This window comes from Chiloscyllium punctatum, chromosome 4 (genome assembly GCF_047496795.1).
Source record: "Chiloscyllium punctatum isolate Juve2018m chromosome 4, sChiPun1.3, whole genome shotgun sequence".
Taxonomy (NCBI): domain Eukaryota; kingdom Metazoa; phylum Chordata; class Chondrichthyes; order Orectolobiformes; family Hemiscylliidae; genus Chiloscyllium; species Chiloscyllium punctatum.
Window position 1 is genome coordinate 69,436,363 of NC_092742.1, and position 17,492 is coordinate 69,453,854.

At 40.7% G+C, this 17,492-nt stretch overlaps 1 protein-coding gene across 6 annotated transcripts in view; it reads left to right on the top strand.

Moving 5' to 3' along the window:
* heatr5a (HEAT repeat containing 5a) overlaps window positions 1-17,492 on the top strand; it is a 129,127-nt gene that overhangs the window by 2,419 nt on the left and 109,216 nt on the right. For 3 of the 6 annotated variants that reach the window (XM_072568983.1, XM_072568990.1, XM_072568986.1), the window contains exon 2: window positions 13,700-13,911. In XM_072568983.1, the coding sequence (XP_072425084.1) occupies window positions 13,786-13,911 (126 nt within the window). In that variant the 5' untranslated portion in view covers window positions 13,700-13,785. Of the gene's footprint in view, window positions 1-910; window positions 978-12,555; window positions 12,862-13,699; window positions 13,912-17,492 lie in introns of those variants that run through there. The other 3 variants (XM_072568984.1, XM_072568985.1, XM_072568989.1) reach the window with 2 other exon arrangements.

The following is a 17,492-nucleotide window of genomic DNA, read 5'->3' on the forward strand; positions in this document are numbered from 1 at the left end:
AGTAGGACATGAGAAGCATTTAGGTTCAGAGGGATCATCGTGTGTATGCCCACCAGACCATTAATGTACCAGGACAGGTTGATAATGTGGTTAAGAATACAAATGGGATTCTTTCTTTTATTAGCCAAGGCATTGAGTTTAAGAGCAGGAAGGTAATGTTGAAACTGCATAAAACATTGGTTAGGCCACAGCTAGTGTATTGTGTGCAGTTCTGGAATCTGCATTATAGAAGGGATGTGACTACACTGGAGGGTGCAGAGATTTACCAGGATGTTGGCAGGGCGAGGGAGTTGGAAAGATGAAGAGAGATTGGACAGACAGAGATAATTTTCGTTGGAGCTGAAGAGACTGAGTAGGGACCTGATTGAGATGTATAAAAGTTTGAAGGGCACAGAGAGGATAGACGTGAAGGAACATTTTCCTGTAGTTTGAAGGATCAGTGACTGGGGCCACAGATTTAAATTAAGGGGCAGGAGGTTTAAAGGGGATGCTGGTGGGAATCTGGAACTCACTGTCGATAAGAGTTGTAGAGACAGAAGCACTCATAAGTGTAAAGAAGTGTTTAGGTGTGCACTTGCAATGCCAAAGCATACAAGATGATGGGCCAAATATTGGAAAATGAGATTATAATTTTTAGGTAGCAGTTTTTGACTGGTGCAGACCTGATTGGCTGAAGTGCCTTTTTCTGTGCTTTGGATGTCTATGACATAACAGCCTGCCGATTAGCACTTCTACTTCTGCTACTGATACAGTGGCAAATTTTTTAAACCCTTGACTTCTACCATCCAGAGGACAAAAGAAGCAGAGGTGTGGGAATCCTGCAATCCTTGGGCTTCTTTCCAGGTTACGTACTGTCCTGACTTGGAACTATATTTCTGTTCCTTCACTGTCAGGTGAAAGTACTGCAACACCCTTCTGAATAGCACCAGACAGACTGCAGTGGTTCAAGAAAGCAGCTCACCATCACTTCCTCTGAGGTAAATGGGGAAGGGAAAGAAATGTTAGCTTTGTCAACAATACAGACATTGTGCATTAGAACTTTTCAACAAAGATCACATTCTTTTTATTTCTGGTTAATAAAAGGCTTCAAGTCAGTGCTGGTCTGTTGGACCCAATCCATTTGCATCAGGTTTGGGATTGTATCTGATACGATGCACCAGCCAACATATTATGTAATGGTAACTACTTTCTGCATTGTTTGGTAAAATTTTAAAACCACTTTCTTCAAATGCTTTTCATAATACTTATAAAGATACGAGAAAATTATCAATTGTGCTGTTTTGATTGTGAGTACTCATTTTTTGATAACTGGTCTGTAATCCATGCTTTGAGTATTGTCGAGAAAATTCCTGCTGAAGGGGTTCGTGGTTTTTCCAAAGTCTGAATCAACTGCGAACATTCTTTGAAACCTACTAAATAAGTTTTCAAGATTAGCAGTATTCTAGTTGCTGCCAGACATGATTACTGTACCATCACAAGTTGTGTAGCAGAAATTGCACATTGAAGCAATCTACTTATATTTATATGATTGCAGGAGATTTAATAAATCCTGTGATGCATATATATGGTGTTTGTGATCATAGTAAATAATTAATTCCTGTAACACTTAAAACACACAAAGGTGGATAAATCCCCAGAACCTAATCAGGTGTATCCCAAAACTTTCTGGAATGCAGGGGAGTAATTGCTGGGCTCACAGCTGAGCTATTTGTACCATTGATAGCCACGTGTGTGGTGCTTGAAGCCTGGAGGTGGAGGGTGGCTAATGTACCATTATTTAAGAAATGGTAAACAAAAGTCAGAGCTGTGAGCCTGACATCAGTGATAGGTCAGCTGTTTGAGGTGATTCTGAGGGACAGGATTTACATGTATTAGGGATAGTCAACATGATTTTGTATATGAAATGTAATGTCTCACTAACTTGATTGAGTTTTTGAGGAAGTGACAAAGAAGTTTGAAGATATAGCGGTGGGCATTGTCTATATGAACTTGAAGATGTTCCACAAGTTTCCGCGTGATAGACTGGTCAGCAAGGTCAAATCACTTGGAATCCAGGGAGAGCCAGCCATTTTGGATACAAAATTGTCTTCTACCTTCAAACCAGAAGGTGGTGTGGAGGATTGTTTATCGTAATGGGGGCCCCAAGTCCAGCAGTGTGCTGCAAAGATCAGTGCTGTGTCCACCCATTTTTGTCATTTATATAAATGATTTGGATGTGAATATAGGAGGTATGGTTAGTAAGTTTGCAGATGACAACCTTATTCACTGTCCACTACACCATCAATTGTGTTATCTTAGTACAATGGGACCTTGACCAGATGGGTCGATGAGTGGCAGATGGAGTTTAATTTAGATAAATCTGAGGTGTTGCATTTTGGAAAAGCAAATTAGGGTAGGACTTGTATACTTTAATAAAAGGGTCCTGGGGAGAGTTACCGAATAAAGAGACCATGGGATGCTGGTTCATAGTTCTTGGAAGGTGGAGTGCCAGGTAGACAGAGTAGAGAAAATGATGTTTGGTACACTTGCCTTTACTGGTCAGTGCATTAAGCACAGTAGTTGGGATGTCATGATGTGGCTGTACAGGACATTGGTTTGGCCACTTTTGGAATACCACATTCAATTCTGGTCTCCTTCCTCTCAGAAAGATGTTGGTAAACTTGAAAGCGTTCCGCAGAGATTGACAAGGATGTTGTCAGGTTTGAACGAAAAGGAGAGTCTGAATAGGTAGGGGCTATTTTCCCTGGTGTGGCTGAGGCATGACTTTATAGAGGTTTATAAAATCTTGAGGGGCATAGATAGGGTAAATAGACAAGATCTTTTTGACACAGTCGTGGAATCCAGAACTAGAGAGTATAAATTGAAGGTGAGGCTGGAAAGACATAAAAGGGACCAAGGGACATATTTTTCATGCAGAGGATGATATGTGTATGGAATAAGAGGAAGCAGTGGAGGCTGATAAAATTACAACATTTAAAATGCATCTGGATGAGTATATGAATAGGAAGGGTTGAAAGGGATGTGAGCAAAAGGAATAGATTAATTTAGGATATCTGATAGACGTAGAAAAGTTGGATCAAAGGGTCTGTTTCCGTGCTATGCAACTCTGACTCTGTGATGTGGCTGTTGTGCTTAAAATACAACCAGTAAATCAGCCAGTTTGCTTTTTTTAATGAGTTAGACCTGCAATTCGCAGGACACTGACAGCAAATGGTAAATGTGATGGAGTGTTGGTAGTTAAGTGAAATTGGATTGCTAGTTAAATCACTTTGTCTCTAATCAATTGCTTAGTGTGCAACAATATTTAAGTAAATTCTATCCTTCAAACAGTTGGCATTATATTATCACAAGCAATGCAATTCAAGTATTTCTTCACCATCTTTCTGTTGCAGGCAGTAATTTGATCTTGCGTTCATGGAAATTCATATATCTGATTACCAATACCTCTTGAGAATTTCATAAATTTGTCATGAGGATTATGACATGCAGATATTCAAGTTTGGAACAGCATTAGGCTATTTGACTCCTTAATTCTGCTATGTCATTTAATGTAATCATGACTTACCTCAATTCCACGTTCTTGCCTACTTGGAGTTGTTAGGTTTTTCTTCTTGAGACTCTTACACATTTGATGCAACGACAATACACCAACTTCTGTGAACAGCCAAAATTTATTAAGCAAGTATAAGCTTTGGGGGAACCCTTAATACTCTTCGTAATGCTTGTGGAGCCATGTCAAGAGATCTCTCTGAATAAAGGAACCGGTTCTTCCTTAATAAAAAATCTCACATCACAGTCAGTAATGTCCACAACACAACCCCAACCACTCCACCATAGTCATATGCCACTCAAGACATAATGCAGTGACCTGATTTGTCTCCAGAAACAATGTAATTTGCATAATTCCTTAATGGAAAGATCTGGTGTAAATCTTTTTTTTAACTGCAGGGAGTAGTCAGAATTTTAACTGCAATGTTCTTATTGATTCTGAATAGAGAATGATAAGATAAATTTACTCTGAACAATAGGAAATGGCAATGTACATTTTTTATTACATTGAACCTACAAGACGAAGAAACATACCACCCTACCCCAGGGACAGCCAAGTTCTTGAAGGTTAGCAGAGCAAGTTAGCTCCTAAACATCTCAGAATGACCTTTCACCTGTTTGCTTACCAAGATTCTATTCACTTCTGTCTTAAAAATATTCAAAGACTCTGCTTCCACCTTTTCAGACAGAGTTCCAAATATACTCAGCCCTCTGTCAACAATGCAGAATACATTTCTTCTTAAAGGGACAGATCTTATTTTTAAAGTGTCCCCTTATTCTAGATTTTCCTGCAAGAGGAAATGAGCTTTCCACATTTATCTTGTCAAGACTCTTAAGGATCTGCACTTCCAGTTCCTTTTTGCTGTTCTAAATTGCAGTGTTTAGAAGAAAAGCTTCTCCAGCCTTCCCTAGTAAGACAACCCACCTATTCAGTTATTAGTCAACAAAGCATTTCTGAACTGATTCCACGCATTTACAGCCTCTTTTAATAAGGAGATCAATTCCATAGAATTCAACAACTGAAGCACAACCATACTACTTTGTATTTACTCCCCCTTAGAGTAAGTAATAATGTTTCATTATTTTCCCTCATTGTTTCCTTTACCTACATGCTAACCATTTGCAATTCATGCACTAAAACATCCTCCACTTTTCAATTGCAATTTTTCACCGTTTAGATAATATGCTTTCTTATTATTTTTCTTGAGAAAATGGCAGTTCCACATTATATTCCATTTGCCAAATCTTCGACTACTCGCTTAGATATCTGTATTCCTGAAGTCTCTTCTGTCCTCCTTATAACTTTCCTACCTATCTTTGTGACATTAGCAAATTAAGTAGCCATAATCTTTGGTCTCTTCATCTACATCATTTCCAAATTATAAATACTTGAGGCCACAGCACTGATTCCTATGGCACACCATTCATTGCACCTTGCTAACCTGAAAATGATCCGTTTATACCTATTGTTTCTGTTAGCTAAACAAAGTTCTATTCATGCCAGTGCACCATGAGTCTTTATCTTTTGCAGTAACAGTAGATGTGGTACCACACCAAATACCTTCTGGATTTCAAAGTTTAGCCCATCAAATTGGCTTCCCTTTATCTAAATCTCATATTTTGTCAAAGAGATCCAATAACTTGGTTGAACATGATTTCCACCACACAAACCATGTTGGCTCTGTCTGATCACTTTGAATTTTCTAAGTGTTCCAATTTAAGATAGAGTCACACAACATAGAAACAGACCCTTCAGTCCAGCCAGTCCATGCCGAACATAATCCCAAACAAAACTGGTCTCGCCCACCCATATACCTCCAAATCTTTCCTATTCATGTCCTTTTCCAAGTGTGTTTTAAACATCGTAATTGTGTCCACATCCACCACTTCAAGTCACAGAGATGTACAGCACGGAAGCAGGCCCTTTGGTCAAACTCGTCCATGCCTTTTTGCTCCAAAAGTGGATTATTTCACAATTATCCACATTATATTTTAACTATCATGAATTTGTCCACTCACTCAGCTTGTCCAAATCACACTGAATCATCGTTGGCTCCTCCATATAGCTCATCCACCCATACAGCTTTGAGTCATCTGCAAATTTGGAGATATTTCATTTAGTTCCCTCATAGAGTCATAGAGATGTACAGCATGGAAACAGACCCCTCGGTCCAACCCGTCCATGCCGACCAGATATCCCAACCCAATCTAGTCCCACCTACCAGCACCCGGCCCATATCCCTCCAAACCCTTCCTATTCATATACCCATCCAAATGCCTTTTAAATGTTGCAATTGTACCAGCTTCCTCCCCTTCCTCTGGCAGCTCATTCTATACACTTACCACTCTCTGTGTGAAAAAGGTGCCTCTTAGGTCTTTTTTATATCTTTCCCCTCTCACCCTGAGCCTATGCGCTCTAGTTCTGGACTCCCCCACTCGAGGAAAAAGCCTTTGTCTATTTATCCTATCCATGCTCCTCATGATTTTGTAAACCTCTATAAGGTCCCCCTTCAGCCTCCAATGCTCTAAGGAAAACCGGTTCAGCCTATTCAACCTTTCTTGATAGCTCAAATCCTCCAATCCTGGCAACATCATTGTAAATCTTTTGTGAACCCTTTCAAGTTTCACAACATTCTTCTGACAGGAAGGAGACCAGAGTTGCACACAGTATTCCAAAAGTGGTCTAACCAATGTCCTCTACAGCTGCAACATGACCTCCCAACTCATGTATCAATACTCTGACCAATAAAGGAAAGCATACCAAACGACTCTACTTCCAAGGAGCTATGAACCTGCTCTCCAAGGTTTCTTTGTTCAGCAACACTCCCAAGGACCTTACCATTAAGTGTAGAAGTCCTGCTAAGATTTGCTTTCCCAAAATGCAGCACCTCGCATTTATCTAAATTAAACAAAGTTCTATTCATGCCAGTGCACCATGAGTCTTTATCTTTTGCAGTAACAGTAGATGTGGTACCACACCAAATACCTTCTGTATTTCAAAGTTCTGCCACACCTCAGCCCATTGGCCCATCTGATCAAGATCCTGTTGTAATCTGAGGTAACCTTCTTTGCTGACCACTACACCTCCAGTTTTGGTGTCATCTGCTAACCATGTCTCTTATGCTCGCATCCAAATAATTTATATAAATGATGAAAAGTCATGGATCCATCACCGATCCTTGTGGCACTCCACTGGTCACAAGCCTCCAGTCTGAAAAACTACCCTCAACCACCACCCTTTGTCTTCTACCTTTGAGCCAGTTTATGTTTGGAAAGTTAAAATCCTCTCCCATAACCACCCTATTATTCTTACAGATAACTGAGATCTCCTTACAAACTTGTTTCTCAACTTCCTGCTGAATATTGGGGGGTCTATAATACAATCCCAATAAGGTGATCATCCCTTTCGTATTTTTCAGTTCCACCCAAATAACTTCCCTGGATGTATTTCTGGGAATATCCTCCCTCCGTATAGCTGTCATGCTATCTCTGACAAATGCTTCCTCCTTTTTCTTGACCAAAACCTCAATTTCTTTAGTCATCCAGCATTCCTACCAGCCTTCCCTTTCACCTTAACAGGAATATACTGTGTCTGGACTCTCATTATCTTATTTCTGAAGGCTTCCATTTTTCAGCCATCCCTTTACATGCGAACATCTGCCCCCCAGTTAGCTTTTGAAAGTTCTTGCCTAATACCGTCAAAGTTAGCCATCCTCCAACTTAGAACTTCAACTTTTCCATCACTGTTTTAAAACAAATAGAATTATGGTTGCTGGCCCCAAAGTGCTCCCCCACTGACACCTCAGTCACCTGCCCTGCCTTATTTCCCAAGAGTAGGTCAAGTTTTGCACCTTCTCTAGGAGGTACATCCACATACTGAATCAGAAAATTGTCTTGTACACATTTAAGAAATTCCTTTCCATCTAAACCTTTAACACTATGGCAGTCCCAGTCTATGTTTGGAAAGTTAAAATCCCTTACCATAACTACCCTATTATTCTTACAGATAGCTGAGATCTCCTTACAGGTTTGTTTCTCAATTTCCCTCTGACTATTGCGGGGGTCTATAATACAATCCCAATAAGGTGATCATCCCTTTCGTATTTTTCAGTTCCACCCAAATAACTTCCCTGGATGTATTTCTGGGAATATCCTCTATCAGTATAGCTATAATGCTATCCCTTTACGAAAATGTCACTCTCCCTCCTCTCTTGCCTTCCTTTCTGTCCTACTTGTCCTTCCTGTAGCATTTGTATCCTGGAACATTAAGCTGTCAGTCCTGTCCATCCCTGATCCATGTTTCTGTAATTGCTATGATATCCCTGTCCCATGTTCCTAACCTTGCCGAGTTCATCTGCCTTCCCTGATAGGCATCTTGTATTGAAATAAATGAAGTTTAATTTATCAGTCCTACCTTGTTCTCTGCTTTGTCCCTGCCTGCCCTGATTGTTTGACTCGCCTTTGTTCTCAACTGTACCAGTCTCAGTTTGATTTCTTTCCTCACCCCCCCCCCCACCCGACTTTACTAATTTAAATCCTCCTGAGCACCTCTAGCAAATCTCCATGCCAGTATATTCATCCCCTTCCAATTCAGGTGCAATCCATCCCTCTTGTATGGGTCACTCCTACCCCAGAAGAGATTCCAATAATCCAAAAATGTGAACCATTCTCCCATAACCAGTTCCTCAGCCATGCAATCATCTGCTTTTTCCTCCTATTCCTACCCTCACCAACCCGTAGCACCGGGAGTATTCCAGATATTACTAACCTCGAGGACCTCCTTTTTTAAATTCCTGCCTAACATTCAACATTCTCCCTTTAGAATCTCATCCTTTTCCTTTCATATGTCATTGGTTCCAACGTGTACAATGACCTCCTGCTGGCCCTTCTTGCCCTTGAGAACATTTTGCACCCTCTCTGAGACAACCTTGATCCTGTGTGCAGGGAAGCAACATGCCATTTTGATTTTTTGCTGCTGGCCGCAGAAACATCTATCTGTGCCTTGGACTAGAGTCCCCTAACACAGTTGGTCTCTTGGATTCTGATGGACCCCTTATTACATTCGAGCCAGTCTCGATACCAGAAACTTGGCTGTTCGTGCTACATTCCCCTGAGAATCCATCATCCCCTACATTTTCCAAAACAGCATACTTGTTTGAAATAGGGATAGGAGAAAGTGAGGACTGCAGATGCTGGAGATCAGAGCTGAAAATGTGTTGCTGGAAAAGTGCAGCAGGTAAGGCAGCATCCAAGGAGCAGGAGAATCGACGTTTCGGGCATTCCTGAAGAAGGGCTCATGCCCGAAACGTCGATTCTCCTGCTCCTTGGATGCTGCCTGACCTCTTGCTATTTTCCAGCAACACATTTTCAGCAGCTGAAATAGGGATAGCCACAGAAGACTCCTGCACTGCCTGCCTACCTCCTTTACCTTTCCTGGAGTTAACCCATCTTTCTAGCTGTATCCGATGGGGCAGTCTTCGTCTAAACTGTGCTGGGACCAGAGTCCTAGAAAGTCGCATAACTAGGGCTGTAGACAGGGCTATAAACTTAATGGTGGGGTTTCATTTATAGGGGAAATTAGAAAACCTGAATTAAAGGAGAAGGTAAAAGTCCAGCACTCTCGAGAGGTTACTAAAATTTCCAGCACAGACACGAATAGGACAGTGTGTTTGGAAAGGGTTAACAATCAAACTTCAAGCATGCTGAACAAAATAAATGACGATGAGAAGAGGGACAGTTAATGCAAGACTGAAGGTGTTATATTTGAATTCATGCAGTATAATGAATAACTAAATGGGCTTTGGTGCAGTTTGAAATTGGCAGTTATGTGGTGGGCATCATGGAGACATGGATGCTGGGGATCAGGATTGGGAGCTGAATATTCAACGATAAGCACCCTATCGAAAAGGTAGGCAGGTGGGCAGAGGGAGTGGGGTTGCCTTAAAATAAAATTAAATCAGTAGTAAGAAACGAAGTAGGGTCATGTGGTATAGAATCTGTATGGGTAAAATTGAGGAACTGCAAAAGTTATGTTCAGGTCTCCAAACAGTAGTCAGGAACTGGGGCGCAAGATACACCAGGAGGTAGAAAATATGTTTAGGAAAGGCAAAGTTAGAGTGATCATGGGGGATTTCAATATGCGAATGGACTGGGAAAACCAGATTGGCAGTGGATTGCAAGGAAAGGCACTTATGGAATGTGTACAAGATGATTTTTCGGAGCAGCTTATGATGGAGTCCAGTAGGGAAAAGGAATTGCTGGATTTAGTTTTATGCCATGAGGCAAATTTGACAAGGGAGCTTAAGGTGGAGGAACCCTTGGGAGGTAGTGATCATAATATGATTGAATTTACTCTGCAATTTGAGAGGGAGAAGGTAATGGTATTAGACATGAATAAAGACAACTACAGAGGCACGAGGGAGGAGCTGGGTAGAATTGACGAGGAGAGGAGCCTAGTAGGAAAGACGGGAACAGCAATAGCAGGAGTTTCTGGGAGTATTTCAGGAGACACCGATTCATCCCGAGGAAAAAGCAACATGGTACAGAGAGGATGAGGCAACCATGGCCAGCTAGGGAAGTCAGGGATAGCATAAAAGCAAAAGAGAAAGCAAATACAGTGGAACCTCTTATCCGGCATCTGGTTGTCCGAATTTTGGACAATCTAGCAAGATTGTAAGGTCCCGATGCTTGGCTAAACTGTTATCTTGTTTCCGATTATCTGAACATCCGATTATTCGACAAAATATTCCCTACCTGTAACATTCGGATAATCAAGGTTCCTTTGTAATGTGGTGAAGGGCAGTGGGAAGCCTGAGGATTGTGAAGCTTACAAAGACCAGCAGAGAGCAACAAACAAGAAATAAGGAGGGAAAAGATTAAAAATGAGGATAAGGTAGCCAGTAGATAGATTAGATTAGATTCCCGGAAACAGGTCCTTCGGCCCAACCAGTCCACACCAACCCTCCAAAGAGTAACCCACCCAGACCCATTTCCCTCTGACTGATGCGCCTAACACTATGGGTAATTTAGCATGGCCAATTCACCTGGCCTGCACATCTTTGGACTGTGGGAGGAAACTGGAGTACCCGGAGGAAACCCACACAGACATGGGAAGAATGTGCAAACTCCACACAGACAGTCGCCTGAGGCTGGAATCGAACCTGGTACCCTGGTGCTGTGAGACAGCAGTGTAAGCGCTGAGCCACCGTGCCGCGAAGTAATATCAAGGAAGACTGTTAAGAGTTTTTTGAGATAGATAAAGAGCAAAAGATAGGCATAAATGGAGACTGGAGAGATAGTAATGGGGAATAAGGAAATGGCTGAGGAAGTGAATAATTACTTTGCATCAGTCTTCACAGTGGAACGCATGAGTAATATCGCAAAAATTCAAGGAGACAGGTCCGAGTATGGTGACCATCACTAAGGAGAAGGTGAGAGAAAAGCTAAATGGCCTGAAGGTGGATAAATCACCTGGACCAGATGGACATCCCCCAGAGTTCTAAGGGAAATAGCTGAAGAGATAATGGAGGCATTAGTGGTGATCTTTCAGGAATTTCTAGAATCAAAAAGGGTCCAGAGGACTGGAAAGTCACTAATGTGACACCCCTGTTTAAAAAGGGAGTAAAGCAAAAGATGGGAAATTACGGATTGATTAGCCTAATCTCGGTTGTGGGAAAGATCCTGGAGTCCATTGTGAAGGATGAGATTTCTTGGAAAACTTGGAAGTGTATGATGAACTAGGGCAGAGTCAGCATGGTTTCATCAAGGGGAGGTCATGCCTGACAAATCTGCTAGAATTCTTTGAGGAAGTAACGAATAGGTTAGATCAAAGAGAGCCAATGGATGTTTTCAACCTGTACTTGAGGAAGGTGCCACGCAGCAGGATACTGAGTGAGGTAAGAGCCTATGGTGTTAGAGGCAGGGTGCTAGCATGGATAGCTTGGCTGTTTGGCAGAAAGCAGAGAGTGGGGATAAAAGCAGAGAGTCAGGATGGCAGCCGATGACCGTTGGTGTTCTGTAAGGCTCAGTGTTGGGACCACACTTTTCACTTTTTCATTAACAATCTAGATGAAGGAGTAGAGGGCATTCTGGCTAAGTTTGCAGATGATACAAAGATAGGCAGAAGGATTTGAACAGATTAGGACAGTGGGCTAACAAGTGACAGATGAAAAGTGCGAGGTCACGCTCTTTGGTAGGAAGAATAGAGGCATGGTTATTTTCTGACTGGGGAGAAAATTCAGAAGTCTGAAGTACAGAGAGACTTGGGAATTCTAATCCGGGATTCTCTCAAGGTAAGCTTGCAGGTTGAGTCAGTCGTTAGGATGGCAAATGCAATGATGGCATCTATTTTGAGAGGACTTTAATATAAAAGTAGGGATGTACTTCTGAGGCTCTGGTGAGACCACATTTGGATTATTGTGTGCAGGTTTGGCCCCCAGGGTTCACGAGAATGGTCTCAGGAATGAAAACATGCGAGGAACTTTTGAGGACTCTGGGTCTACACTCAATGGAATTTAGAAGGATGAGGGAGGATCTAATTGAAACATAAAGAATACTGAATGGTCTGGACAAAGTGAATGTTGGGAACGTGTTTCCATGGTAGGAGAGACTGTGACCTGATCGCACAGCCTAAGAATAAAGGGAACAGAGATAAAGAGAAACCTCTTGAGCCAGAGAGTGGTGAATCTATGGAATTCATTGCCACAGAAGGCTGTGGAGACCAGGTCATTGAGTATATTTAAGACTGAGATAGATATGTTCTTGAGGATCAGGGGTTGCAGGGAGAAAGCGAGAAAATGGGTTGAGAAACTTATCTGTGGCGGAGCAGACGTAATGGGCTAAATGACCTCATTTCTGCTCCTATGTCTTATGGTCTAATATGTATTTCTTTGAACTTTAATACGAGTATGACAGCTGGAGTAACTTCTTGAAATTATTAAGACAGATTGCAGTTTCATTGTTAAATCTAAAATATTTAATTACTGGATCTTGTTGTACCCATTACAGTGATGATCTCGGCTGGCAAACTGAATCATCTCGAAATTGACATGCCAAACAAATTAATGGGCTGTTGAACTTGGAGGTATTCATACAAGTGGTTGACATACTTAAGAGTCTTTCAAGTGGAATTAAAAATTCCTCGTGTTCTCATCTCTGTTAACACAACAGTCTTTGAAATATATAAATCTTGAAATTGGAGATGTCGGGAAGTGTATAGCAACCTGAAGAGTAACTCTGTGACAGTCCAACAAAATTCCATCTTTGCATTCTTATTTCTGAGTTTTGCGAAGTTTTGAATCTAAATGTTACTTAGTAAGTATTTGATACCTTCAGAATTTCTTTGGCTGTTTTTGAAATTATGTCATTGTCAAGTATTTTATTGGTACACTGAGGAGATAATATACCTTGTGTTACAGTGGATTTAGAGCTCGTTTGCAATCTAAATAAATTATATTATAAATAAATATTCCTTGGTCATTTTTCTTAATGAGTGGACTGTTCAGAACAAATGACCACACTTCAAACTTTAAAAGGGATCCAACTTGGAAAAGTGCAGCAAACATTTTCATCCAAACCTATAATTTGTGTTGATCTTTGCAAGGCATTCTTGTAAGGTGAATATTAAATACTGAATATACTACTTTTCCCCTCAGCTTTTATGTTTGGACCTGCTTGTAATTTTAATTTTAGACATAAAAGATAATATTTACATTTTTGAAAAAAAAATGCAGAATTTATTTATCAGCTGTGGTTTGCAAACGTTCAAGTTACTTGAAGCAAGCCGGATTTTTAAATTGTAGGTTAAGTGTTTCTCAAGTTTACTAAAATTGTAAGTCATGATAATTTAAGTATAAAAATAGTTGATAGATGTTGGTAAATTATGAATTATCACAAACATGTTTCCAGCACTTAGAAATAATTGGGAGGAAATAATCTACAATTTGGAATATGGTTTTCCTCGACAAATGCAAAACCAATGTTTTGCAGGGAACCCTTAGAGGTATGCGTGAAAAATGCAAATTCTTGGGAGTTTTTCTCCCATTTAGTTTCACAATGAAACACTATTTTTGCCAGGATAGTTCTGCATTTATTGTTGAACCAACTGAAATGGTGGACCAAGATTGTGATCAAGTTTTCTTTTGCGTTGCAGCAACTGAAAAGATGCAAGGATATTTCGTTCTTGTTCATTGTCATTTGTGAAGTTTCAGTGGTTATTAGAAGAAACTGGGATAGGGCATGGAACAAGCACATAGCCCACTGCTAAATGAGGAGCTTTACAGTCAACTGAGTGAATCAAAGAAACCAGAGTTTGTTTTTGAATGGCTTCGATTCTTAGAGAAACTTTTGGCGGCTGCCAGCAAGGTAAAATGTTACACAATGTGTTTTTCTTTAATGCTGTTCATTCTGAATATATGTAAATTTGTTTGTTGAAGAGTTTATATTTAACGCTTTTTGGATGTCAGAATAACTGAAAATGCTTAATGACCAAGTTGAATATGACCGTTATCACGTAGGTAAAACTGTAGTCTGTTAGAGAGAGCAGAATTCAATGAACAGCAAGTGTGGAAATAATAGTTATATGGTTTTAGAGCTGTTCATTTGTGGAGGAATACTGACCAGGGAACTGAGAGAACTTCAGCTCTTTAGATCCTGCCATTAGACATTTTGCTTGTAACTTGTGCAGTGAGGCATGGCCACAGATTAAGGTTTAATCAAAAACCTGGTGATTGCAACTTCGATGTTTGGACACATGATGCACCCAAGCCATGGGTTAAGATTCAGAATAGGTGATTGGTGAAAATTGTTTTGAAAACATTTTTAAGAATTGTGTTCAACAGAGCAAGGTTTGGATGACTAAAGATTTTTTCACACTGGTGAGGTGAATGGTAGGAGGGATGCACTGTAGGCTGGAAAATAAATTTGCCAAAATTTCAGAGAGATTTTAGTATCCTGGTACACCAATCACAAAAATTAGTAAGTGGTTGCCCCAAATGATTAGGAAGGGAAATTGAATGTTGTCATTTATTGCGAGGGGAATGGGATTAGAGAGTGCAAATGTCTTGCTACAGTTGTGCAGGATGTTGATATGACTATACTTAGACTATTGTGTATAGTTTTGGTCTCCTTATTTGAGAAATGATCTAAATGTATTAGAAGCAGTTCAGAAGATTCACTCAATTGACTCTTCGGATTGGGGGTGGTAGGTTGAGGAGGTGAAAGTTTATCTTCTGAAGATAGGGTATGCCTTTAACCATTGGAGTTTAGAAGAGTGAGAGGAGACCTTACTGAAACATTTAAGTCCCTGAGGGGGCTTGATAGGTGAATGCTGAAAGTTTGTTCAACAAAGAGTTTGGATGCTGGCAATCCAAAACAAAAGCAGAAATTGTTGGAAAACTTAACAGGTCTGGCAGCATCTGTGGAGAGAAAGCAGAATTAACATTTCGGGTACTGGTGTTGGTCAGTGGGCATTGGAGTGATGGATGGACTGGATCAAATGGTGCACATTAGAAAAGGGCAGCAGAGTCAGGATTCAGTTACATTGGCCTTTTACTCTGCCATTGGATAAGAGCATTGGTTAAAGCCAGTATTTATTGCTCATCCCTAAAAATCGTTCAGGCGGTGATGGTGAGCTGTTGCCTTAAACTGACATACATTTGGTGTAGTTACACCTGTACTGCTGTTGGAAAGGAAGTTCTAAGACTTTAACCAGTGATCATGAAGAAGAGGCAGAATAATTCAAAGTGAGATAGCATGTGGCTTGGAGAGGCACTTGGTGATCTTCCCATGTTTCTGCTGTACTTGTCATTTCAGGTGATAGAGATTCGAAATTTGTCGGCCCAAAATGCCTCATTTGAGCTGCTAGGTCTGTTCAACGTCTATCCCTTTTTAACAGTGACAGGGCCACATGATACAATGGAGGGTATTCTTAACATAAAGACTAGCCGATACTATCATGAAGAGATTCATCTGCAGCAGGTAGATTGGCAAGGATGAGATTTAGTTAGAAAGGGAACTACAAAAATCCTGGTGGTTACTATTGGCCAAAAACTGAATTGGACTATCCATAATAAGTACTGCTGCTACAAAGGCAAGTCAAAGACCAGGAATCCTGTGGCAAGTAACTCACTTATAGACTTTCCCAAGCATTTCTACCATCTGTCTAGACACCAGTCAGGTCTGTGATGCAGTCGCCTTCACTTGCCTAAAAGAGTGCAATTCCAAAAGGCATCTAGAAGCTTAGCACCATCCAGGACAAATTATCCATTTTGATTAGTATCACATCTGCAAGCGTTTTCTCCCTCCACCACAGTAGCAGGAGTGCATAGCACTGCAGAAATTCATCCAGGCTCCTTCGAGAGTGCCTTCCAAACCCTTGACCACTATTACTTAGGTGGACAAGCGCATGCTACTTTCAATCCTGACTGGAAATATAGCATCGTTCCTTCATTATTACTGGGTCATATCCTGGAACTATCTTACTACTAACATTGTGAGTAAATCTATACCAGGTGGATTACAGTGGTTCGAGAGGCAGCTCACTATCTCCTCAAGGACAATTCAGGATGGGCAATAAATGCTACCGCAGGCAAAATGCCCACATCCCTTGAATGAGATTTTTTGTTGCTATTTTTAGTTTAAGTTTCAACCAGTTTACTTAGACTATACATTATAAAGGCTCAATTTCAGGAAAGAATGACATGGATTGAGGAAGATGCAGTATGCTCAGGGACTTGGGTGAGAAATAGTTTGTGAAAGCACTAGGAGTTGAGAGTCAAGTTTGTAGATGGCACAGAAATGGGCAGGCAAGCAAGGGGGTTAGCTTGACGTCGAGTCTGCAGAAATATAAATACAGTTTAAGTGAGTGGACAAAAACTTGCCAGCAGGAACATAATATTGGAAAATTAAACTTTGTCAGAAAGAATAAAGAAGCTAAATATTATTTAATGACTGCAGAAAGCTAAGGATCAGAGAAATTTGGGTGTCTGTTCATCAATCTCAAAAATCTAGTATCCAACTTCAGACAGTAATAAGGAAGGAAATAGAGTGTAATAGTAGGGAGGTTTTGCTGAAACTATACAAGTCAAATCTTAGCTGAAATATGGCCTTATTTAGTAAGATATATATTTGCAATGAATGCAGTCCAGAGGTTTACTAGGCTGACCCCAGGAATGGAGGAGCACTCTTCTGAGGAGAGGTAAGTAGATTAAGCCTGTACTTATTGGAATATAGAAGAATGGGCAATGACTTCATTGAAACAAATAAGATTGTTCGGGGATTGACAGGGTTGACGAGAAAATGTTGTTTCCCTTGTGGGAGAGTCAAAGACCGGATCTCAGAATAAGAGTGACACATTTAACACCAAGATGAGGAATTTCTCCTGAAGGTTGTGAATTTATTGTATTCTTTACCACATAGAACCGGTAAGGTGGGTCTGTGAATTATGTTTAAGGCGGAGAGATTTTTATTTAGTCAGAGTATCCAGGGTCCTGGGGAAAAGGGAGGAAAGTGGATTTAAAAATTCATAACAACCATGATCTCGTTGAATAATGGAGCAACCTTAGGTTGAATAGCTGATTTCTTCTTCTACATCTTTTCGTCTTTTCATGGAGGCATGAATTGCGAGATGAGACTTGATAGTGGCTGATTGAACTGTGAGGAGTGGACTTGAAAACCTGTACCCGAGAAAGGGAGCTATTAATAATGCTGAATAGCAATGGAAGTCAGGAAGGAAAGTTGGGCAGTTAGCAGTTTAGTGGGTAAAATGGAGAAGGAGCTTAATGGACTGGTCAGTGCTTGAGATGACATGAGGGAAGAAACTCCAAAAGATGTGAACTCTGGGCTGGAGCAGGGAGCAATTGTTGAGGATGTTTGGCCAAGGAAGAGGTGGTTGCAGCAAAGGCAGCTGGTTTTGATCTTGAAGATCCATGAGCTCCTTGTATTTG